The sequence below is a fragment of the Aythya ferina genome, assembly GCF_964211825.1.
Source record: "Aythya ferina genome assembly, chromosome: 4".
NCBI lineage: Eukaryota > Metazoa > Chordata > Aves > Anseriformes > Anatidae > Aythya > Aythya ferina.
In genome coordinates, this window is record NC_140300.1 from 28,777,229 (window position 1) to 28,801,990 (window position 24,762).

The 24,762-nt window shown below is 40.1% G+C and overlaps 2 protein-coding genes across 12 annotated transcripts in view; both read right to left on the reverse strand.

Annotated features, from left to right (window-relative positions):
- Positions 1–13,885, reverse strand: part of CLOCK (clock circadian regulator) — a 61,597-nt gene extending 47,712 nt beyond the window's left edge. For 2 of the 10 annotated variants that reach the window (XM_084518435.1, XM_084518434.1), the window contains exons 1-3: positions 13,755–13,868; positions 4,358–4,458; positions 1,701–1,788 (exon numbers count right to left, since the gene is read on the reverse strand). The gene's annotated coding sequence lies outside the window, so the exon portion shown is untranslated. Of the gene's footprint in view, positions 1–325; positions 595–1,700; positions 1,789–4,357; positions 4,459–13,754 lie in introns of all 10 variants that reach the window. The other 8 variants (XM_084518441.1, XM_084518438.1, XM_084518439.1 and 5 more) reach the window with 8 other exon arrangements.
- A 2,899-nt stretch (positions 13,886–16,784) lies between these two features.
- Positions 16,785–23,826, reverse strand: PDCL2 (phosducin like 2). 2 transcript variants are annotated; one of them, XM_084517722.1, is made up of 6 exons: positions 23,652–23,826; positions 22,840–22,960; positions 21,824–21,914; positions 19,206–19,349; positions 17,400–17,608; positions 16,785–17,054 (listed from the first exon to the last, which is right to left on the reverse strand). In XM_084517722.1, the coding sequence occupies exons 1-6, from the start codon at positions 23,655–23,657 to the stop codon at positions 16,891–16,893; spliced, it is 735 nt and encodes a 244-aa protein (XP_084373848.1). In that variant the 5' UTR covers positions 23,658–23,826; the 3' UTR covers positions 16,785–16,890. The 2 variants fall into 2 exon arrangements, with proteins under 2 accessions (XP_084373848.1, XP_084373847.1); XM_084517721.1 differs by lacking the exon at positions 23,652–23,826 and adding an exon at positions 23,046–23,228.
- Positions 23,827–24,762: the final 936 nt, after the last annotated feature.

Sequence of the window (24,762 nt, forward strand, 5' to 3'; positions counted from 1 at the left end):
CAGGTCATTACTGAAGATGCTAAAATTAGCACTGCTTAGAGACTGCCATCTCAAATAGCAAGGAGGATCTAGTTAAAAATCAAGTTGCACTAGACGTATCTTACAGTTAATTGTTTAAATCACAACAAATGAAGTAGGGTTCCGTATAGGTTCATTTTCCACTTCATTAAGTGACTCCGTTTTTCTATTTCCTTGACAGATTGTATTCACAGAGGCAGTGAAGGAAATCTGTGGAGGTTGTGTTGCTCAGTACCAACGCACTGAAACTTGTAACTGGATTTAGAAAATAGACGCACAGAGATGTTCGTTGCCCTAAGGTACTCACCAATAACCAAAGTAAATAAATTTGGCTGTCTCCACTAGCAAATAAACTGGAGCGGTAGAAATGGATCAGTAGATCAAAGCAGCAGGTGCTGACACTAGCTGTTCAAGTGGGTTTACTTTGGATTAGATTTCCATCTGGTCTCCAGAAGCAAACCACCATTGCACAGGCCACTCAAAGTTTTCCAGGGATTTAATAATTGATTCAGGCCTGTGTGCTCCCAGTAGAGACAGAAGACCGCTTTGCACCTGCAGCAGAACTTAAACAGTTTCCTGGGAAAGGAATGTAGTTGAAACATATTGCATCAGTAGGGGATAAGGGGAAATAGTTGAGAGTTTCTCTCCAAAGCAGTATTAACAACTTAAATCAAAATGGTAATGCTTAGACTTCAATTGTACCCTCCTTTCCAGAACAGACTAATCAAAGGCGGCACCATCTCACACAAGAGAATATTTGAGGGTATGGGTTCTGGAAGAATTCTGTAAGCCTTTCTTAAATCCTTACCACAGTTAAAAGCAAATAAACAAAAGCCACACTGCATGGCAATCTACTGACTGCCACATAGATTTTATCTCCCCTATTCCATAATTCAGCAGAAGACATAAAACTCAATACCTACTACCACTTCACCTTCATGCATCTTTTCTTCACTTTCATCTTTTATGCCCCTTTCCTTTAAATATTTTACTCCTTTTCTTGTTTCCCAACTATTTCTTTCAGATTTTTTGTCTCACTATTTCCTCCTATTACCCGTACTACTAAATAGAGCAAGTGCAAACTTAAGATTTGACATCTCCAAACTTTCAGACAGAGTTGGCAGTATTGTTTTTCACTTTGCAATTCATGAAGTTTAGACTATGACAGGCCCTGTAAGCACTACCACTGTCATTCAACTTGTCCAAACTCAATTTAAAAGGGCTAAAGACAAACTTGTGCTTGCTCCCATCATACAAACACATCCCAAAGTCCAGAGGCAAATAACTACATAAATTGAGAAAGAAAACAGATTAATGATACAGGAATATTTGTTTAGCTTGAGGCTGAAATTAGTCTGGTTCCAAACATCATCAGAGAACAGCCATAGGAACACCATGGCAAATACACTACGGAAAACTAATCAAGCAACTGATGTTATAAAAGAACTTTATTACAAATATATTTGGCATATACACAGCCAAAAAGAAAATCCAGGAATATATTGCATAATCTGCCTTCCTTTTTCTGAGCTATGTCATTTGTTTATCTAATAATTTAATCTTCTAGATTTTAGGTTAAATGACAGAGCATATGTTAGCATTGCAAGTTATAAACGGGATTTGGTCTCACACAATTAACTCATTCATTGCTCAAAATAACCAAAACATTCACCGAGACTCACCTAGTTTCACTGATGTTCAATATACAGCATCCAAATAACTTTCCAGAAGATTTTTGCAAATGAAAGAATGGGCTTCACACTGCATTTGCTGAAATTTACATGAAAAGGAAATGAGATCTCTTTCAAGCAATGCCTAAAAAAAAACCACCTAATATATACAAACTTTCTCACATACAAAAAAATGAAGATTTTTTTTAAATGATCAGCATTATATGTATTTCAGAAGCTACCTTCTGAATGGGTCTGGGATTCAGAGCAAAGAACAGAGTTTGCAAGTACCTCTGTTTTTAACAACAAAAAAAAAATCAGTTAATGCTAATTTTCATCAACGGTAGATACAACTATCCCGTTGAGATTTTAAGCCCTATTAAGCAGACATGAAACTTTAATGTGAATTAAATATTACATTATTCATCTATAAAAATCTCAGAAGTAATCATCCCATTTATTCCTATAATGGACAGAAATTCTGTCATCCTGTAACTCATGAACACTAGACATTTTGGGGTCACTTCAAAAAATCCAAAATATTTGAGAAATGCTCAGCACAGTCCTATAACAAACAGAAGGAACAACAGGAAACATTAGGACCATCCTCCACAAAATACATTCTAATTTCAGCAAAAAGAAAGTGGAACTATAAGCCTCCTGCTTGTCTTGTACATTCCGCTTCATAATTTAAACCTTTAGACAAACTCGCTCTCCTCATACCTCTCTACCTGACCCAAGGCACAGATTTGCTTTGGTCAGCAGCTCCACTTCTCTGTTTGATTAATTTAAGTCAATTCTCTGATCCAAATGTAAAACTGGGATAAACTCTTAGCTCGTTCAGAAGCAATACTTTTTTTTCCTTAAATCTGTTAGGAATCAAGAAACCATTTTCAGACTTTTACCTCTTTATAACCTACAAATCTTTATTTTTATTTAACAAGTTGCAATTTTTCTTCACTGTTATAGGCAGAGCAGCCCCAGTAATTATGACCAAGATAACTAACTGCCCTACAATACATCTCCCATCTCCTATGGGTTGGCTCTGATTATGCCACCACTCCTCCTTATCGTACCTATTGGGAGCTGCAGGCAGACGTTAAGGAAGAGCCCAGAAGAAAGCCTCCTTACTCAGTGTTTGTGCCTGACATAACAACAGAGAGCAGCAAATTAGGCCTCTTTACCTCTCTCAGTCCAGCTAGAACATGCTCTGGTACCTCTGCCTGGTTATAACTAAAAGGATTTGGAACATACCTACCTCATCTGATTTGGACAGATGAAACAGATTTAGGCAAGTCACTGAGCTGGTACAGACCTATTTTTCAGAAATCTAAATGGCACAAAACAAATAGCCTGATACTGCAGCATAACAGTTCTAGTTTTCTCCTAAAAAACTCAACTTCTCTCTAAAAACCTCAGCGTATGTAGGTCCTGTATCTTTCCTGTGGTAAGATTAACATCGCAGCTTGAGTCAAGAAAACACTAATCCTCCCCCTTGCTCCATCTCATTCTCAGACACAGGCTGACTTTTGGTGAAGGCTGAATTGAGGCAAACACAACGCACAGAATTACTGCTCACTAATTTAAGTCTTGCTAAATTACAAGCAAACAAAAGCAAGGTCTTAGAAGGCGTCAAGCGTCATTAACTACATGCGCTGCTGCCTACAACCCCATTCACTTTCCTTCATGCACCACCAACCATTTCCAATGAATGACAAACTGCTAGGAATATAAGGAGGGAGTCTGCCAGCAAGACAAAATTATTCAATTTGAGAAAGATCAGCAAGAAGTCTGATACATCTAAATAGGTCTCTTTTTTTGTTTCCTTTTTTTTATTTATAGGGCCACCTGGGAAAAAAATTAACAGTAATACCCAGTTACAAAGAAAAAGCACGTAAACACATGCATGAAGGCTACTGGGCCCAAGGCTGTGATCATCATAAAACATCAAAATAAAAACCCTTTGTTGCTCAGAAGAGGAAACTCAGACAATCTGCCCTGTCTCTTGTGTGCCTCTTTGCATGCCCACGGACATACAAAGCAATCAGTAAGCTTACTGCACGGTAAAATATGAAGAAATCTTGCACCACTGGCCCATCTTCAGAAAGACAGTACACACCATTGTATCAAGGAAGTGACGGGTGCAACCCTTTCACAACCAAGATGACATCCGAGCAGAGAGATTGTTTCTTGAACCTACTAAGACGCATTGTTTTCCTTTCTATACATTCTCATATTAATGGGGTATTAAGTCCATCACCAATTTGGCAAGAGCTCTGCAAAAGAAGACCCCAACAAGCTGCAAGCACAGCAACACAAATGCTCACTGACTGCAACATATCCCTGGGAGAGACATTAACTCAGGCTCCTGAAACAGCAGAGCCACATTAGTGTATGGCATTGCTAAGGACAGTGCCATCATGGGTTGTTTTGTTGTTTTTTTTTTTTCCTTCTGGTTTCCACAGCAACTCAGGTATAATTGTTTTATTCCAAGCTCCAGCGTACAGGATGGAAGCTTATTAAAAGCTTATTTGAAGTCTATTCTTGCCCCACACAAAATTAATTTCAATCTCAAATTGAAGTGGAATGTCTACCTTGCCTGAGGTTGAAAAGAGATGCTTCTGTTTAAAGCATTACTGTTCTCACAGCAATAAAATCTACATACTTACTTAAATTACCTAGCAATCCATTGTGTCTTGAAGAGTGGGTGGATAGCATTAGTAGTCCAAATGCGATGTCATCTGAGCAAGAGTTTTTTTGGCACAGTCTTCTGAAAAACAACAACAAAAAAAAACATAGTTCTATAAAGATGAATCTATTCAAAACAACTTTGAGAGATGAGCCCTTGATTGCTTCCCCGTTTCCTCTCCTTTCATATTATTCCTACCCTAGAGCATCCACAACTTCACACCCCAACTCCTTTACTCCACATAAAGGAGGAAGGAGAACTTCAGAGGTACATACCACCTTCTACCTAGTCCAAATCTGCAAGACAAATGCAATGGCTTAAAGGTAACACTGCAGTTACAGTTCTAACGTTGCCTACCAAGCATTAACATAGTTTTTACTCTATATTGCTTTGCAGAGGAGATTTGCTTCCAGAACATCAATAATACACCAGACAAATTTCTGGAAAGAAAATACATCCATACAATCTTAACCCTGTGTATTATGGTTCAAACAGGACACGTGATCCACCTCAGAACATAATTTACACCTCTCAGAGAACATGGCATACAACAGCATGGGAAAGGCTCAAGCATCTTCCCCTTACTGATGACAAACTTGAATTTCAGCAAGCTCTCCTAAGCAGAAGCTAACCACACACCAATGTTTTTATACACAAAGACTCTACTTCATTCCACAAAAACAACTCCCCACTTAATGCAGATCGCAGTGCTACGTACTGCTATATATACACTCCAAATGTATATTTTATTGGACATTTCTAATGTGGGAAGAAGAAGAAAGGCAGGCCATTATCATGGAATGGTTTGGGTTGAAAGGGACCTTAAAGACCACCAAGTCCAAGGCCAGGCTGCTCAGAGCCCCATCCTACCTGGCCTTGAACATTTATCTACTGATCTACTGCTCTATACATTCATTCTATGTATTTCCGTACGTTTCATTCTAAAATGGAATATGCTCACGTTAGAAATCAATGAACTGAATTAAATCCCAGTATAACACATAGCTAAGGAAGGACAAACTATGCTCTATGGGGCAGGAAAAGTGTCTAGGTGACATTTTAAGCATATTCTACACAAGTTTATGAGAGATTATTTTTTACTTCTTATGTCGGCAACACAAACAAGATTAAATTAACTGAAATTCCTTTTCCAAATTATTTTAGTTCAGCTGGCACTACCTTTACATGGAAAATTAGATTTATGGTTGGTTTGCATGGAGTTATTTTAATGGGAAAAAAAAAAAAAAATAGGTCCTTTTTGACTTTGATAAAGCAATAGTGCCTCAATCAGCTTTGGTGTTAGATGCTTCTATAACCCCACCTCAACAACACAAACACAGATAAAAGTCCTCCAGTTTATACAAAGGCAGATGGTGACAAAGCAACCCCAATACCCGAGACTGAGTTTTTAGGCAGGGTTCCTGTTGTTTTGTCACTCGTTTTAAAAGCAACCTAAACTGACAGCTAAATTTCGGGGTGGGCTGGGGGCTAAGGGAGTCTTACTGCTAGAATTTGTATCTTGGCTTTCCTGCCAAGGCAATCAAACCAGCACATTCTCCAACCTTTTTCCTGTCTCCTCTCTACTTTTTCCCAGAAAAGCCAAACCCACCAACATAATTTCTAAATTTCTACATATTTTTTTCCTGTCCTGTTTCCTACCACCTTCTAGTTCCTCTTCATCTTGCTTCTACCCACTCTCCTGATTTTATTACACTCTGCAAATCCTGCACTACAACACGTGTTCCATCTTTTCCTTCAAATCCTCTATTTGGATTTGCTTTATGCTGTCTTTTGTTTCTAAATTCTCAACTTCTTCCTTGCTGATCTACCTTATTCTGTTCTTAGAAATTACAACTTGTTTAATTCTCTGACTCACATTCATTTGAATCCTTGTCCCCCTTTCTGAGGTCATTTTCCTCATTTTCTATGTCAGTGAAATTTAGATCACAAGCTCTTCAAGGCTGGAACTGTATCTTATTATCTGTGAAACATCATGCAAAGCTGTAGTGCAGCACAAAATGTTTAATGCTTCTGGGCTGGAAAAAAAAAATACAGTCTGAAGGCTGGTATTTTAAACAACACAACTATTTTCACCTGAAATTTATCATCTATTGTAGTTAGGTCAGAAAACTTATTTTAAGCAAAATTACTGAGATGCTAATGAATTATCATTGAAACTAGCACACTAGTTCCAAACCGTACTTTCACCTCCAACCACACAACTGCTAGTAGCTGCTCGATTACATTTAATAAGTGTTGCTGCTGTGGATGGCAAGAAAAACTTTATTAAACCACATTACCACGTTAAAATTGACAGCGAGGAAAGTGTGTGTGTGTGTGGGGGGGGGGGGGGGGGGGGAGAATCTGCATTCCTATTCTGACAGTTCTTGGAAGCTGTGATTCATGCTGCTACTTGCTTTTCTACTCGCAGTCAGAGGAAAATCCGGTTTCCTTTAGAATATTTGTTGTTACTACAAAAACTGCTTTAAAATAAGCACAAGTCAAAGCCACACAACTACGCCGCAATCCATTACGTTATTTTAAAACCAACACGTTGTAAGAGTTGACACTTCTGAATTAACATTTCTAAAGACTGTACAATTTGTAAACACTACATGTGTTACTGAAGGCTTGGAAAGTATGTCTGACATCACTGAGCAGGGAATGGTCTAGAAATTAATAGGAGCACGCTAATAAGGTTTTCTTCACTTTCACCATTACAAAGTCTATCAGCAGTTTCTCTAAACCTACCAGCAGGGCAGACTCCACTGAGACCAGACAGAATCTTGCAAGTTGAATATTATGCTATAAACTTCGGTCCGACAATCACCACAAATAATAGGTAAGGCAGAAGAACTAGAAATGTGATTCTAGAGGGAAGTCCAGCTCCCCTTGCTTTTCAACTGGCAACTCCGTGTTACAAGACAGAGGAGCAGGCTTGCAGGAAATCCAGCCTGGCAGGTACTTGCTTTTATTCTTACATTGAGAAAAACATCTTATCTTTGGCTACTAATGAATATATTTCATACAGCAACTGGAATAAACAGAAATCTTTAGACAGCACCCTGTCAGTTTTATACCTCCACTACCAAAACCACTGATTTTCCATGGCCGGTCAAATACTTTCAGATGGAAAAGTCCCATTTCTCAAACTCAAATTACACTTTCTTTTGCTCTTTCCTACTGAAAGCAAGGTCTAAGTTTTAGCCTTTTCCAAGAAATATGCCAAAATCATATTTTTTCCCCAAAAAAACATCGTGAGAATGTGAATTTAATCATGGCTTTGAGCTATTCTCTTTATTTCAGAAGGATTTATTTCACATACTAATTGAAAATAAAAACCAGGCAACCCTACAGTCATCAAAACACAGCATTACCTAATTCTGATCAGTAACGCGTTGGTTAACAGTCAAAAAACCCTTTCCCAATTCCTCACTAAGCAAGTGCTTCAGTGGATGGCAAGGCACAGTTCTTAGAGCTGTACCTTTTATCTACTCTTCTCTCCCACGCTGTAACAAGCCCGCTTACCTACAAGCACCTCCTGTTCTGTCCAGCAAAGACCCTGCTCAGGCTGAAAAGCAGGTCAGCGCCAAACTTGCATTGCAGACTGTCTCTCTCAAGAAAGGGGACTGCGGGTTTCTCCCTGTCCAGTTTGCCTATCTTCCCCAAACTGTAGGAACAAGACAGTCTCTGAGATTGCTGTCCTTCCTACAAACACAGTTGAAATTGGTCTGTGACTTCAAAAGCTGTTGGCGAAGACATAGGCAAAGAATGAGAAAAAGGGGAAATGGCATAAATCACTTTCCTTAGGAAATCAGGCTAAAAAACCCTGCAGCTTTTAATGGAGAAATGTTCTTGCTTGCTTTCTGAGCCAAGGGAAATAAGCAGATTTTGGCAAAACATTTCCTGATTTCTGTGACTTCTCACTTCTTCACATTTCAGTTTCAAATACACTTTCAGGGGACTGAGGGCTAGACAAGCTGCTCCACGTGCCACGATTTTTCCCCCTAACATACCCTGAAGCTTTTGGATGACCAATGAAAACTAAAATAGTCTCAGGCCTTTGGCATTCCCCTGACAAGACCCACGTGAAGAATCCTGAACCTCCTACCTGTCTGCGCCAGCTGCGGCTCAACCTCTCAGTATTACCAAGCACCTTCCTGCCAGCAGCCACCCAACCACGGGAATATTGTTCTGTCAGCACAGCTTTTCCGGGGTGCACGTGAATAACAACAACTCACAAGAGAAACACCATTCTCTGACTACTTCACTGCACCAGTGAAACATCACCAAAAACATCAAATGCTTTTAAATGCCAGAAAGACGTTTACTAAATCATTACAAACTTTTATCATGCTGGATGCAATTCACAAAATGTAAAAATGATAACTTGTGCTTTATTTATCACGGCAGCCTTAGAATTGGAAATGTGAAATTAGCTGCACTCATACACTCATTTACTTCAAAGTGTTATTTTTTATTATTCATCTCAGTATCTCATACATCCTCCAAGATCATTATTTAATATGTAAAAATGCATGTTTCTCATGGTTTTTTTTTGTGTTTTTTTTTTTTTTTTCTTTTTTTAAATGTTTATTTCAGGAAATGATCATTCCTCTTTCTTCCAATGGCCACTTGTTGCAGGACTGTCTCTCATACATTCACAAACACTTATAAGTAGCAGGTCAGCAGTTAATGGGATGCCTACAGGATCTGAGATCAGCCTTCTGCAAGCACCTGAGATACATTCACATGCTGAGGGAGCTGCAAGCTAAAAGCTCTCATAGATTTTATCTACAAGATAAGCAGCACTATGTTGTTAACAATAGTGCACCCTACTCTAAAGCATCTAAAATTCAGACCGTGCTGGATGATCAGCCTGTTCCCAGGTATCACACCTCTTCCAAACGCCCCAGAGCTCCACCAGTACCCTGTGATGAGTTCGTGCCTTCACCACCACGCGTCTCTGATGACCCAAGACACAGGCAAGGTGAGTACTCACAGCCCTGGGACACACACAGCTGAGCTTTTCCCATCAAAACACACTAGCAGGTGGAAAAAGACATGTTCTCATTTTGTCCACCAGACTGAGTTACAGCGCAGTGACCCCGAACAGAGATCTGACAGCTAGTCTTCGGAAGGGGTTCAGATCCTAACCCCTCTGCACACACCACACTGCACTGGAAGCTGGACCAACTCCTAACCTCTCTTTTCAGCAGCATTCCTCAGAGCATGAGAGAAAAAAGAAAAGAAGTAAAAGCTTTGCTGGACAGAGCAGAACCAGCAGTGTGCATACCTCTAGGGAGAAGGGTACCCAAATCATGGAGATGAGTTCTGGCTTCAAATCCCTAATGGCATTAAAAATTTTAAGTGGAAAAAAAAGTGCGTTGCTTCTGGAACAGGCCACAGCACAGCTGCCCATCTCCTTTTTCCCCATCTCCAAGAAAACAAGCGGCATAATATCCCTCTTTAGCCCAATTAAACTTTAATCACCTTGTACATGTTGAAAAGTGGATTTTTAGTGTCTGGGTGCTGTTTTTGTTGGGGGTGTTTTGCGTGTTGTTTTTTTTTGTTTGTTTGAGGTTGGTTGGAGTTCCTCTTGTGTTTTTTTTTCAGGAGGCAGACATCAAAAACCCTCTCTTCCTCCTCCCTGCTTTGTGCTCCTGAACAAAAGGGAGAGTTACCACCTTGGTCCCAGTCCAATCCCATAGGTGTGCCTGAGGTATGGTTTCAACATGCCTTTGGACAAGTGGATGCCTAATTTACAGATTGCTTAATTTATGAATGCTAAACAGATTTACATGCCAAGATGCTCGGTTTGACAAGACTGTGAAGGATCTCAGCGAGAATAAAACTTCAAGGTGCTTGGAAAACTTTACTCAACAGAGACCTGTAAAATATAGCCGACATACAGCTACGATTCTAGTTTGGACTGGATATCCAGAATCCATCTACATCACAATTTTGACTCCTCTGTATTCTGGATGGATCTGGCCATGTACCAAAATCACATGCATCACAGGTACCTGCAAATATCCCTTTTACGGGACTCTAGAAGGACCTCTACAGAACAAGGCCAGGTATAGTTATTTTAAAAGCCGCTTAAAATAGATCTTACTCCAGGAACGGTTTCATTCTGTTTTAACATAGGGGTGTTATTCTAATCCCATTTGTTCTGTGGTAGCAGGCTGCCATAAGTAGTAAAATGACTTCAGCTTCAGAACTGAAGCTTTCTCACATATTTTGAGATTATTAAAGACCGTTAAAAGGACAAAGCATTTATGCAGCCTCTTTTACACCTAATTTAGCTATGCTTTTATGTTGAAGCTGAGGAATGCCCAAAGTATCTGCTAATTTTCATAAGATTCATTCTCTAAACGCAACTCTTTACCACTCTTGAATCTTAAGGGCATATCTACTTTTTATGGATCTATATTTAATAAAATATTAATACTACTGGAGAGGATTTTATGATATACTCAGCGTTGTTCCTCTGAACATGACAGCAAAATAAGGAAACTAATTCAGTGATGTTAATGACAAAATGTAACAGTTGGAAAGAGTCCAAAGCGTGCAAACGACTAAACTGAGGCAAGAATCTAAGCACAGATGAAGCCTTGCCGCTTCCACATAATATGAAATATATGGGAACTGCAGAGCACGGAAACTTTTTAAATACATGATTATGTATTCCAAAAGCGGCTATAATTAAGAATTTATATTATACCCAAAAAGTACGGTGAGAGAATATTAAGGCTATAAAATTAAACACTCAGGCATGAGGCATGCCAAAATTAAAGCGGCCTTTGCATTACAAAGGAATTTTGTGGCAGCAGTAGGGGTTGAGAATTCAATCCTTCAGGGCAGCACCCAGCTGTATGAACCTTAAGTCTCCTTCCTCTGCCACAATTTTGCATTGTACACCTTTAACTTCTGCAACAAATGAAGGGGGGAACGTCCCGGTTTCCAGTTCCCACAGAACTCCATTCACTGAGCTAACAAGATGAGCATCTTCCCAGTGGACATAGCTGTATTTCCCTGTGCCAGTTCACTGACATCTTCCCCTTCAGGCTCCGCAATGTGACCAAAGGTGCCCTTTTTACACCTCTTTCTATCTTGAAACACTACCAAATTCAGCATAACAATGCTACTGCCAATAATTCTGGACCAGCAGCAGCAGAGAGGCAGCTGAACGGTCTGGCTGCCGTTTGCAGTCTCTCTGAGCCATCTTTTCCCCTGCAGAGACAAAGGCACCTTAGAAGAGCTCCTGCTCTCCCAGCACTCTGGCAACTCACTCCTGTTCCTGTGCCACCAGTGCAGCTCCTAACAGGGTCACCCAGCTCAATTAACAAAGAACGGATAAAAACACTGCAAAATAAGTAAGGAGAGGTAAGAAGGGCAGGAACCACTACTGTCTTTGCTACCCAGCTACCTACTCGTACCATCTAACCAAGGAAACACTTCTAGACCTGCTTTATAACATGGCCTTTGCAATTTCTAGTGTTCGTACAGAAATGAGTACTTTAAAAAGACTGAAATGCAAAAATGCATTCTTCTTTACTTTTTACCTCTTCAAACATCTACCAGTCTTCTACTCAAGAAAAACTAACTCATTGCAATGTGCCAAAAATGAAGACACCTTAGCTATGACCCCACTTCTTCATACATACATGGTGTGGTTTGCACTAAAAACATACTAGGATACTGATTTTATATTCTAAGAGAGGGAATATCCCTATTCTTCAAATTACAAAATTACACAGAGGCTATAAGGCTCCAGACAGCAAGCCATGCATCTCTCCCCAAAAGGGTGCATAGCTAAAGAGGCTGTTTTGAAACACCGGGGGGGAAACTGTTGTTTACCAAAAAGTTCAAAGCCTTTCAAGTTGATACAATCATTTCATATAAGGAACATGCTGGGGGGCAGGGGGTAATTGATATCTCCATTGCTAATATGCATCTTCAACTTTTTGTCTAGAAAACAGCAAAAGTTTGGACTTCTTAGAAGCAACAATTTCCCTGAGAAGACCAAGCTATGAAGATTTAGATGAAATTCTATACTAATAAGATAATTAGCCAACACTACTACAAATTAAAAGCAATTACCACTCAGTTTTTAAACTGTTGAGTATAAAAAGTGGAAAACAGGGGGTTTACAGGCTCCTTTAGGCATTCATAAAAAAACTACTCATAGCTTTCCTCAGATCCTTTTATTTTACCTATATTTGTTAAGCTTTTTAATGTAAGAACACGAAACAGAAGAAACGAACAAAAAAAAAAAAAAAAGACACACCTGAAAGAGATCCTAAACTACTGTATCAACTTGGGGGTTATTTTTTTTGCCGTTAGAACCATTCTTAGAAAGAGGTAACTCTTACCCCAACAACAGAAGCCTTATCCCTTAAAGGCACTAGCACCCAGGTCCACACAAAAAAACACAAACACAAACATTTAGTATTTGGTATATCTGAAAACAAAGTCTTCAATGATTTTGAGAAAGTATCTTAAATGGATATATATATATATATATATATATATATGAAAATTGGTAGCTTCTTCAAAAACAAATAAATTGCAAAGCATCTTGTCCCGTTGAATAAAATCCCTCTATTGTAATAACCAGATATTGTCTAAAATAGCAGCCTCTAAACCCTAAATATTCATAGACGTTATCAATTTTGTTCCTGTGTGACTGAAGAGAGCGGCACAGCTGCTCACACTGCACTTTGCCAGGACTACCAGAGTCGAGGTGCGTTTCCCAAGCATTTCTTTCACCGGCGTGTTTGCTTAAACAATCCCTCTTGCCTTCTGGCACACCTGTCACGCAGAGCAATGATCCAGGTTAAATATAACCCCATATTAAAAAAAAAAAAAAAAAAAAAAAGTAGTTAATTTTAACCTGGATCACTTCCCCAACCTAGTTACGGGACATGGTTCCACGAACCGCTGTGCTGGCACAGCTGAGGGGGGGGGGCAGCAACGAGGTGAGCTCAGGGAGCACCGGGCCTGCCCCAGCCAGCGGTGCCCCCTGAGGCAGCCCTGTCACGGCGCCCACCGGCCAGCCCCTCACTGCCGGGGGCTGCGCCCTGCCGCTTCACCTCGCGGCTGGACCTGCCCCTCGCCTCGCCTGCTCCCCTCAGCCGGGCTGTTTTATGCGTCAACAGCCCGGTTATGAGGGCGTGAGGGCGAACAGGGCCGGTGAGGGGCAGACAAGGCCGTTTCCCTCAGCTCGCACCTGAGGCGCGGGCCCCGCCGCCCCCTGAGGCCCGCTGGGGGCGCCGTGACGGGAGCAAAGTGGGTCACCGGGCCTAGCGCTGCCCCCCGCGCCGCGCCGCCCCCGGGGCCGCCCTCACGGCCCCTGACGGCCCCTCACCTACTGGGCTGCCGCTCCTCGCCCTCCTCTTCCTCCTCCTTCCTCCTCCCTTCTTCTTCTTCCTCCTCCTCCTCCTCCACCCGCCGCAGCCGCCGGGCCCGCCACTGCCCTCACTGCGCCTGCGCCGCCGCGCACCGCCAGCCGCAGCGCTCCCCCCCGCCTCACGGCCCGCCGCCTGCGCATGCGCAGAGGGAGGAGGGAGGGAGGAGGGGGGGAGAGGGTGTGGGGAACGGGGATCCCGCGCAGGCCCGCTGGGAGGGGGGGGGGGGGGGGAGCGGAGCGCGGCGCGCAGGCGCGGTGCGAGCCGCGGGGCCCTGACCTGGGCTCACCTCGCCCCGGCTCACCTCAGGGAGGGGAAAATGGCGGGCGGGCGGGCGGTGAGGGAGGGGGGCACGGCCCGGCGGGAACACCTGGTGGAAGATACACACAGGAAAATAGAGCTGTAATAGGAGTTCGCAGGAGGGTCTGATAATAAAAGTTGGCATCCCTGTCTTTGTGTGCGTGTGTGTTTTAAAAACGTATAAAAGCTGCAAGATGCGGCTGTCTTACAGACGTTGCAGGCTAAGTTGTGAAATACCATCCAGCCAATAAATGCAAACAGTGCCACAGTTAATCAAACAGATAACTAGCTGATACTACACAGGCTTTACGTATAGCTGTACCATGTTCCAGGTCATATCCCATACTGCCTGCTGTGGGACTGCAAGATGCTTAAAATGTGCAGTGGTTATTCTAGCATAAACCTGTTCTGCATGCATAAATAACTGCCTTCTGTAAAATAAAACACTGCTCAGTGGCAGAAGTATGTAGCTATTCCCATTTTTCTCAGTTCCAAGGATGTTTATTTTTCAATTGATCTTCCAGTGATACACCTAAAACTATAATTACTAATATGTATCTATAGAAGTATAACTTGTGTTTGTGTCTGGAATGATGTAAGAACTCGATTTGGCTGCAAAAATCTCCTAGATCTTCCTTTATGGGTTACTTTTCAGGTAGCTCAGTTTCCCAGTTTGATTCACCTTGTGACCATACACAAAGGTAGTGTGGGGACATGAACCTTTTTTTTTTTTTTTAGCCGTAATGCTGCCAAGGAACTAACTGTGAGCCAGATTTTTTCTGACAGAAAAACTGTGAAAAGCATTAGTAAAAAACAAACAAACATACAAACAAACAAACAAACAAACAAAAACAGTTGGGTTTTGATATTTACTGATATATAGTACCCTATTTCTAGCCTTCAGTTGAGGAATATTGATACAAGCAAAGCTAATCATATAATTACTTAGGGAAAGGAGTAATGCTCCTATGATGAAACGTGGTAATGATAACACAGCAGGGATGGAAACTCAAAGGAGAAAATGTAGAAACATCTTCAACAAAAATACATAATTGCTGGGAATGGAATGCGGCCAAGAAACCCAGAGGCTAAAATTAGCATCAAGCTGTATGTATAAAATTTGCCACAGGATCTTTAGTCACCAGTAGTAATTCTTCAGACAAACACAGCAGAGATACGATAGCGTTATCTCCTGACTCAAAGTATACCTTGTGTGTATGGGAGAGCAACACCAGCCTTCTGCAGTGCCGCAGTACCAAATTGCTCTTGGAAGCTTGCAAATCCCTTACCTTTTGGGATCTTTCAAGATCAAAGCAGGCAACACACCTGGGCAGTTCACATACACTTGTGTTTGTGCCAAGGTTATAGCCTAACTGAGGCAATGTTTTTTAATGCATCTTCTCTTTTTAAAGTACTTTAAGGACTTCTGAAAGAACAGGACAGAAAGCTTAGAAATGGAATAGTAGTTTGGTGAAATTATTTCCTTGTAGTAATCCTGTGTTCTTGAATCTTACTGTCAACGTGAGTTCCCTCCAATGGTTCCTTGGGGGGCAACGTAATGTTCAGACATTGCCAAACTATAAGCAGTGAGTATTGGGCTTGTGCTCCTGTAACTCACTGCAGCTGCAATGGCAGGAAGGAGGTTTGCTGCAAAGAGCAAGTGGGTGGTAGTGCCCCTTTCACAGAAACACTGGTATTCACCTGAAGCAATGGGGAAGTCATATCCCAAGTCACTGCTGACCTATTTACATTTAAAACTCATACTAGTTAGCCTTCTAATTTTAAGTGGCAGATGAGCTATTAACTCTGAAGTACATCCACCAGTTCTCTTTGAATCCACAAAATAAAAGCTTCTAGTATAGCTGTCTGTCAGTACATATCTATTTTATACTCATGGTTAAAAAATAAATAAACAAGCTAATGTTCATTTTCTTGTTTTCCTTAGATATCTAAGTGCCAAGTGTTAAGTGAACCATTTCTGTTTTGTTTCTGCATCCTGATGCAGTAAACCATGTCAAGTGTGTATAATCTTCATCAGCACTTTAAAACTTTTTTACATATTAATTTTTTTTTTAGTCAAGTCACTGGAAAAATAACATAAATACTACGCAATTTGATTCACTACTCATAATGAATAAAAATGCTGAATCAGGAGTGTGATCTCTTCATTCACTTGTGTAGTTTTGTTGGGCTTATATACACATGGACTCTAAACTGTTTCGCTAGGGATGTACTTATTTTTGTTGGGAAGGAACAACTGATCCAGCCACCAGCATTAGAAACGAGTGGGGAGATTATCCTTGACACTGGAGAAAATGCATGTATACATGTTGAACAAGCAAAAGTATTAATCAATAGATTCAGGGCTAAATCCTGTTTTCATATCACTGTACACATTCTTTTCAGGTCAGCTTTCCAATGGCAGGAACTGAAAAATTTCTTAGAGCAGAGTCCCGCTACGCTCATTTCACTGAGAATTACAGGTGTGAAACTTGCTGGATAAAATAAGAAAGAAAGTATGGATCACAGCTCCCCAGCTAATACCTCCCCTTCCTTTTCCATTTAAGCAGGTTGTATAAAAAGAAGAATCCAGGTTCTCTTGTCAAGATGAGCCATTTCTGTGTTTCCAGAGGATAAGTAGGGCTTATGTTTACTACATTAGTTTTTTTTCTAAAGATCACAAATATACACAAGTGGAAGAAACGCTCTCTTTTATTGTTTCAGGTTTACTAGAGGAATTTAAAAGATGTATTTGAGCTAGTTTAAGTTGGAACAGATTATCCACATTAAAGATTTCTCCTCAGGTAATATGTGGTTTCAGCACATCGCTGCTTTTTGTATTGGTGTTTTCATGAGCAGAAGTATTTTGCTTTGGTAATGTCATCATATTTATAGTTTCCTTTTTGGGGTTTTCTTCTAAGTCAGTTTCAATTGCTCCAACCTCTGCTAGTTTCCATTCAAGTTCTGTAATAACAAATGACAATTTATGCTGATAATTGCTATAAATTCTCGGTTAAGAAAAACAGAATTTTTATTAAATATGAAGATCCATCTCAACAAGAAAAACAGAGCCTTGGACAACCCTGCTTTATCCCAGTAAAACATCTAAACTGAAACTGCAAAATATCTTTGCTTACTGTATATTCTTATCACTGTAGCATAACACAAGTCAATCTTTGATTTTTGTGTCTTTTTTTCTACAAAATTATTTAAAACTCTCTTATCTTTAAGCAGCGGTTTTTAGATCTTATGATTACAAACAGCATAAACTTTTCTATAAAGTGAATTATTCAAAAGCATTTATCTTACCTTCCACTTTAAGATATATCCCCCCACATGCAGCTACTCCTATGAATCTGCCTTTTATTTCACCTGATTTATATACGAGTAGTGTGGGTAAACATGTGTCATGGTAGTCCTCAATGCAGCTGTTCACAATGGCTTTGACAAACTTGGCTTCTGGAAACTTTCTGGCTAGCTGGCTGAGATGTTCATTAACTAGTAAACACATTGGGATGCTAGGAAAGGAGAAGAGAGTATGATCATACTTCTAGTGTACATGACTTGTAGAACTAATGTTATTTAAAATAGAGCCTTTGAAGAATAAATGTACCTCTCCATTTATTCTGTTTCTATTTTAATTTGTAATGAGTTTTGCACCACAGATTTTATGTAGCTTCTTCTAAGATCATTTGATTTAAAGAACTGTCCAAATAAAAACTGTCAATGAATATAATAGGCACAGTTTATGAAGCATGTCATTAAAGCGACCAGATGACTCAAGCAAGCATTGTACCTCAATTCTGTTATCTAAGATTTTAAAACTCATTTTGTCCATTTATTGTAGAGTTTAAAAGAGACTTTAGATCTCATTTCACTTGAATTTATTTGAATAGGTGTTGATTTTAATACTGAATTACCTCTTCATTCTTTTAGTAAATCTAAATAGTGTCAGGGAAATTTTTGTATAGTCGTATTACCACCATAGGCCTGTTCGTTACATTCGTAGCTAGTATTCGCAGTGCAATCACCATATAAGCCTCTGTAAAAACAACAAAATTCGTGGTTTGTTCCCCTCTTGTCCGTTAACCTTTGCGACGTTCAGATTTTTGTTGAGACTGAAGTTCAAGAGGATTTAACCTCTAAACTGTCAGAGAGTTCCACCAGCACCCTCTGGTGGCCAAAAACAGGTGAGGTTACAGTTCGGGAACAGGATTTGTTTCCTCGCTCGCCATAAGAGACTTCAGAGATCTCGTATTCATTCCTAAGGAATTATGAGGTTTCTTACAGACTCGTATCTACATATTGATCAAGTACAGAATTGATTCTCCAGTAAACAAAAACAATGAAGAGGAAGAAAACTTGCTATTTTCTTTCAAGTCCATAAAGTTAAATTACTGTGATTTCAACAATTTCATTTGATTGACCTACTCCTTCCTCCTGGAAAAAAATGCTTGATTCCCGGCAATTGAAAAGAATCAAATAAACTTCCTCCTTACATGCTTAAAAAGATGGAAAAGAAAGTCTGAATTTGAACAGCATGAAACATTCCATATTAATTCTGAGTGCTTTTAAGTGTTGCTAACATATGTGGGCTAATCATGGCAGTGTGACATTTCTGTTGGATTCTGCCACAACTCCCACTACCATTAGAGAACCAATATAGGTGAACCAATAAGCTAACAAACTCCCTTGGCAGCCCTTGATTTTCAGAGTTGAGACTTTCCCTGCTGGGCTTTTTACTTGTTAAAGGAGAAAAAAAAATCTGTTAAAGGACTCCTGTTGAGCAATGAGTCTTCAAAGGCACTTGTGTTCACCTAGACAGTCAACAACAGTTTCTCAGTGAAATTCAGAAATCTCAGTGAGATTCAGTACATGAGCACACAGCACAGAAGCATACACAGCAAAATAAATCTTTAATATAAAAGATCAAAGGCAAACTAATTAAAGTGAATTAACAAATCAAGAAGGTCCTGTGCTCTATGATTCCACTGCCTCCAAACAATTGCTGTTTCAATAGTCTATCATATTTCATTTTTCTTGGTATTGCTTTTTAATTACCAGCTGAATTCTCTGTTTTGAAGTACTTAATACCTTATACTAGAAAGTAATTACCTTGTCCGATAAAGATGAATTATGACCCAAACATCCTCAGGAGCATTTGTAACTTCCTTTACATATTGTTGTCCACTAATTTCTCTTAGCTCCCCATACTTTTGCCTCCTCTGAAGACATTTCCATTCTTGCAAGCGCTGCTGCCTAATTAAAAAACAATAATAAAAATAAGCACGTTTGGAACATTTAAAATGCATCTTTTCATAATAACTTCTGCATTTCTCTCAATTCTAAAAAAAAATATGCTTTGAGATTTACTCTAGCTCAAGGTCTTCTAGTATCATTTCAGAGTTAGAAAGGCTGCTATACTAATCTCTACTCAGTAAGAAAACATTAAAATACATCTTCTTAGTTTTATGTTTATGTATCAGTATCAGATTTGGGAAACTTAAGTAAAAACACAAGTGTCTTGATCAAACTACACAAGTGTCTTGATCATTTAAGAGACAACAAGAAAATTTTACAAGGTACAAATCATTTTTATAATTCTGAGCATTAGTAGTTTGAGGAAGAACTACCAGTATTTAATGTGCTAATGTTATACAATTTAATATTAAAATCATTCATGAAATTTGGAATGTAAAACCAGTAGATGGCAGTCTTCATCTCAAAAATAATTGCAACATAGAAGCAGGCTGTCCAGGTGGCTTTTGAAGGTCTCCAAGAAATGAGACTCTACAACATCTCTGGGCAACCCGTACTAGTGCCCAGACACCTTTGCAGTGAGTAAGTTTTTCCTGGTGTTTTGAGGGAACCCTCTGTGTTTCAGTTTGTGCCTGCTGCCTCTTGCCCTGGCACTAGTCACCACCAAAAACAGCTTGACTCCGCATTGTTTATATCTTCACTTCAGGTATTTATATACATTGATGAGCTCTCCCTTGAGCCTTCTCTTCTATACAAACTTCAAAAGAATATTTTCATGTAGTAAAAAATAGAGAGGCCATTAAAATTAATCTTCCGTACGAGTCAAAACACAATAGCTATGTATAAGGGGCTCACAGCTGACTTTAAACATCTTTTATTTTAAACACAAAGTTTATCAGCTATCAGCATTACAGCATATACAATGAAGCTCTAATTTCTAATAAACTTCATACTGCAATTTTATTTCAATATGTCTAGAAAGCATGCTATATCAGAAATGAGTGTTATCCAGAAGGCAGAGAAGTGTTTCACTCATAATACTCAGATTAATTAGTTAATTTTGAATTATAAATACTGAGCAGTTTGAGTACAGCACTGAAATGCAGTTTTCTTCTTTAATGGCATGCCGTCCTGAAGTAAAAGTCCTTTTATAGGTAGCATGCACTTCATCTGCAAAAACTCAGAATCTTTCACAAAGATGGGGCCGTGTATGTTGGAACCATGTATGTCAGGACTTTGTTTTGCCCTTAATGTTCTTCTGTAATATAATATGTAAAGGATACCCATGACCAACTCTCCATTTTCCTCCCAGTTTGAAATTGTCATGGTTTAACCCGGCCGGCAGCTAAACACCATGCAGCCGTTCGCTCATCCTCCCCCATCCCTCTCTGGGACGGGGGAGAGAAATGGAAAGTGAAGCCCGTGAGTTGAGATAAAGACAGTTTAATAAGACAGGAAAATAATAATAACAAAAATAATAATAACAATAATAATAATAATAATACAATGGTGATAATAGGAAAGTAATAAAAATATGTACAAACAAGTGATGCACAATGCAATTGCTCACCACCCGCTGACCAATGTGCAGCCTAACCCTGAGCAGTCCGGCCCCCTCCCCCCGGCTAACCACCCCTATATATTGTTTAGCATGACGTCAGATGGTATGGAATACCCCTTTGGCTAGTTTGGGTCACCTGTCCTGGGTCTGTCCCCTCCCAGCTCTTACTGCACCCCCAGCCTGCCTGTTGGCAGGACAGAGCAAAAGGCTGAGATGTCCTTGGCTTGGTATAAGCACTGCTCTGCAACAATTAAAACATCGGGGTGTTATCAGCACTCTTCTCATCCTAAGCCAAAACACCGCATTCCACCAGCTACTAGGAAGAAAATTAATTCTGTTCTAACTGAAACCAGGACAGAAATCCACTGAAAATATTATACAGAAGATGTTACACAGAAAAAGAGGAAAAATGGGCTATAGAACTTCTCCTTTCTCCGAATATTTATCAGCACTGCTCTAACTCCCATATCTTCAGAGTGGTAGGGTGAGGATCACAGTTTAACCAAACAGACGTGTGTAAATTGTTGACTACACAACAATTCAAATATACAACACTTCTCTGCATATGGCAGCATGGTACAGCTGAACTGAGAATGTGTAACAGTGGCTTCCACTGTGGCCCCTTCTGTTTTCCTTTAAGTATGCAGCTTTGAGACTAAATTTAATATTTTAAAAGGGGAATAATTTGATTCTAACAAAACCTCAAAGCAAACTATGGTATGAACTGCCTCTCTTTGTCACTGGCTATTGGGAAGATGTAGGACAGTACCATCGGTGCTATCAGCAGAAGAGCAGTAGGTAAAAGGCAGAAGTTGTGTCAGCAGATGTTACTATTCGAAAGATTCTGAGTTTATGTTTCAGAATGTGCAATAGTGACACCACTGTTAATTTGGCCAGGAATAGCTTACTATACCTGTACATTTCAACAGCCTTTCTATCAGCCTCATCAAAGTCATCTTCAGCTTCCTTTAATTCTTTAAGATTCATTCTTTCATATGGTTTCACTAGAAACAAGCAAACAAAATTAGTCACCTCTTGTTCTCTGGAGTGCCTGCACATGTTTTAAATGTATGAAAATTATTACACAGACATGGAACTAATGCAAGGAAAATACATACTGATTTCAGAAACCAGTCAACTTTGGGTAACTGGTAAGAGAGAGAATTAAAAAATGAATTCATTTCACCATACTTGGTTACTTAGATACTTGCTTGCTTAGTTACTTGCCATTACTGTTTCCATGGATCTAACTACACCTGCACTGGGTTCAAATTCCATCCTACGCTTGTTAGCTATACCAGTTAGCCCAAAGTAATCTATAAGAGTCTGGATAACAGCAAAAGAATGATCAAAGATCTAGGAAACTTGAGTTAAAACTAAGTCTTAAAAACCCAGAGTTGTTAGCAAAACCAAGGACCTGTTAGGTTTGGAACAACTCTTATGAAGGAAGGCTGAGATAGTTGGGTTTGTTCAGCCTAAAGATGAAAAGGCTCCAAGGAGACCTTATGGAAGCCCTTCAGCATGTAAAAGGGGATTATAATAAAGGTGGGGAAAGACTTTTTACCAGGGTCTGCAGTGACAAGACAAGGGTAAATGGTTTTAAACTAAAAGAGTGGTGATACAGATGAGAGGTTAGGAGGAAATTCTTCACCCAGAGGGTGGTGAGGCCCTGGCACAGGTTGCCCAGAGCTGTGGATGCCCTATCCCTGGAGGTGTTCAAGGCCAGGATGGATGGGGTTTGGGGCAACCTGGTCTGTTGGGAGGTGTCCCTGCACATGGTGGGGGATTGGAACGGGATGGGCTTTAAGGTCCCTTCCAACCCAAACCATACTGTGATTCTAACAGTAATTAAAATGGTGCCATATGCAGCAGTTTGCAATGCTATCATCTTGTTGTACTAATGGCATATATTTTTTTTATTTTACTTGCCTTCTGCTTCCTTCTGCAAACGTAAAACCATTTCTTCAATTTCATCTTTCGGTTTTTCTTTTGGGGGAAGAATTCCAAATTTTCTCAATATCTCATTCCATTCAGTATCTTCATTTGGATCCTGTTTTGATATTATGGAACAAAACTAAATTGACAAATCAATCTGGATCAATTGGATCAGGAATCCTCGGTCATGGTAAACATACCAAAAATAGGTGTCTCATAACACCTCAGCTCCAGTCTCAAGCAAGATCAGACCAGAAACTAGCAAACCTTCAACAATTCTTAACAAAATGAGTTAAGCCAACATTCCAAAACTTGGCGTTAAGCTACTCATTCAAGTTTGCTGTAATAGGCACAGATTAAATAATGAAAATGTGTCAAAAACTTCCCAGGATATAAAGGTGAAAATGCAAAGGAGCCACGCAATGGCAAAAATGATCCAGGGTTAATTGGTCTCAGTGTGAAGCAGTATTACTCAACTAGCAGGCCACAATCCCAAGAAAATAAAATAAAGTCTCACAGTTGCCAATGATGATGTTGTTACCACTAGCTTTGACAGGAATGGTACATGTAGCAAGTTTGGGAATGCATTGGCTGGATAACTTCAACAAAGCGCAGTCTTTTATTATTCTTAAAGGGCATTTTCGAGGGTTAATTCCTAACCACTGGAAACTCAGAGGTGCATCTGCACAAAGGAACTGCTCACCCGGGACTTCTCCCAGCCCAACCACTCACCACCCCTCAGCCTCCCCATTTCCCCTGCAGTCCCCAGCCCCAACCCTCTCATTGCTCTCGGTCACCGTGCCCACCTGCATGGCTCCCCCTGCTGCCCTGCCTCTCCTCCTGGAGGCCACTAGCTTGACCCATCGGCGGCTCTTGGGGCCAGGTTAGAACCACCACTGGTTCTAACAGCCACACTGGGCCACTTGGGCCTACATGGTGCCTACTGCTGGCTCGGTGCTGCCCACCATGACAGGCAGGACCTACAACCCATGAGGCAGCCTTCCCACCCCAGCTACCCCTCGTCCTTGTAGAAGAGATGTTGAAGCGCGGTTTAAAGATGTCCCAGCTTCAATACATCTTCACAGCAGGCAGCTGGTACAAAGCTGGATCCTCAGTTCACAAAAGCTATCCCAACTGTGCACCCATACTTGCAAGCTCAAGGGCTGAGGTCACTTCAAACTGTGGCCAGCTGGTACTGTATTAAAAACAACAATCCATTTCTACACTGGATTATTAGTTACGGTCAATATAATTGTATCCTCAAATATTCCATCACAACTCTGGTGTGAAAGCAAACTCAGAACAAGAAGCTGGAAAGACTGTGAGGCTAACTTACTCTTCTGACTAGAACTTCTTTAAGACTACATCAGAGCCAGCTGAGTTTTCAGACAGATCTTAAATCTGGAAGAATGCAAGTAATGCAATTAAGTCTTCTGAATCAGAGGCATAGTGTATCAGTGTTTTTAATAGGTCAAAAAAAAAAAAAAAAAAGAAAAAAAAGGAAAAAACGTTTATTTTAGTTGAGTTAAAGTTGAGATATTTCTTCAAACCATACCATTTATTCAGCTACCTTTAGTTAAGAGAATAGAGATTCTCATTTTTTTTCAGCTAACTTCAGCACTATTACCTTTAAGACATGCTCTGATCTGCCAGACACTTTTATCATCAGTGTTATTCAGTAGACCACCTGTAGACAACTTATCTTGGCTCTACAGGCTACCAGAAGTCCACTGGCAATTATGAAGGAAGTGCAGGGGCAGAGGACATCATCTAGAAAAGCAAACCACACTTTTTGTTTGGCTTTTATAGAAACCACTTATGAAAAGTTTCTATCTGCTTAGATTTTTTTTGCTGAATTTTTTTGTTTGTTTGTTTGTTTTTGAAGTGTAGCATTTTCTCCTAGATTTTCATTCTCTG

Bases quoted from the DNA above. Each gene is read 5' to 3' on its own strand.
- PDCL2 (XM_084517721.1), bottom strand. The intron at 19,350-21,823 runs GTATAGTAAGCT...TTTTTTAATTAG, and splicing joins AAGGCTGTTGAAATGTACAG to GCAGCAGCGCTTGCAAGAAT. The intron at 17,609-19,205 runs GTAATTACTTTC...CTCCTTTCCTAG, and splicing joins ATTCATCTTTATCGGACAAG to CATCCCAATGTGTTTACTAG.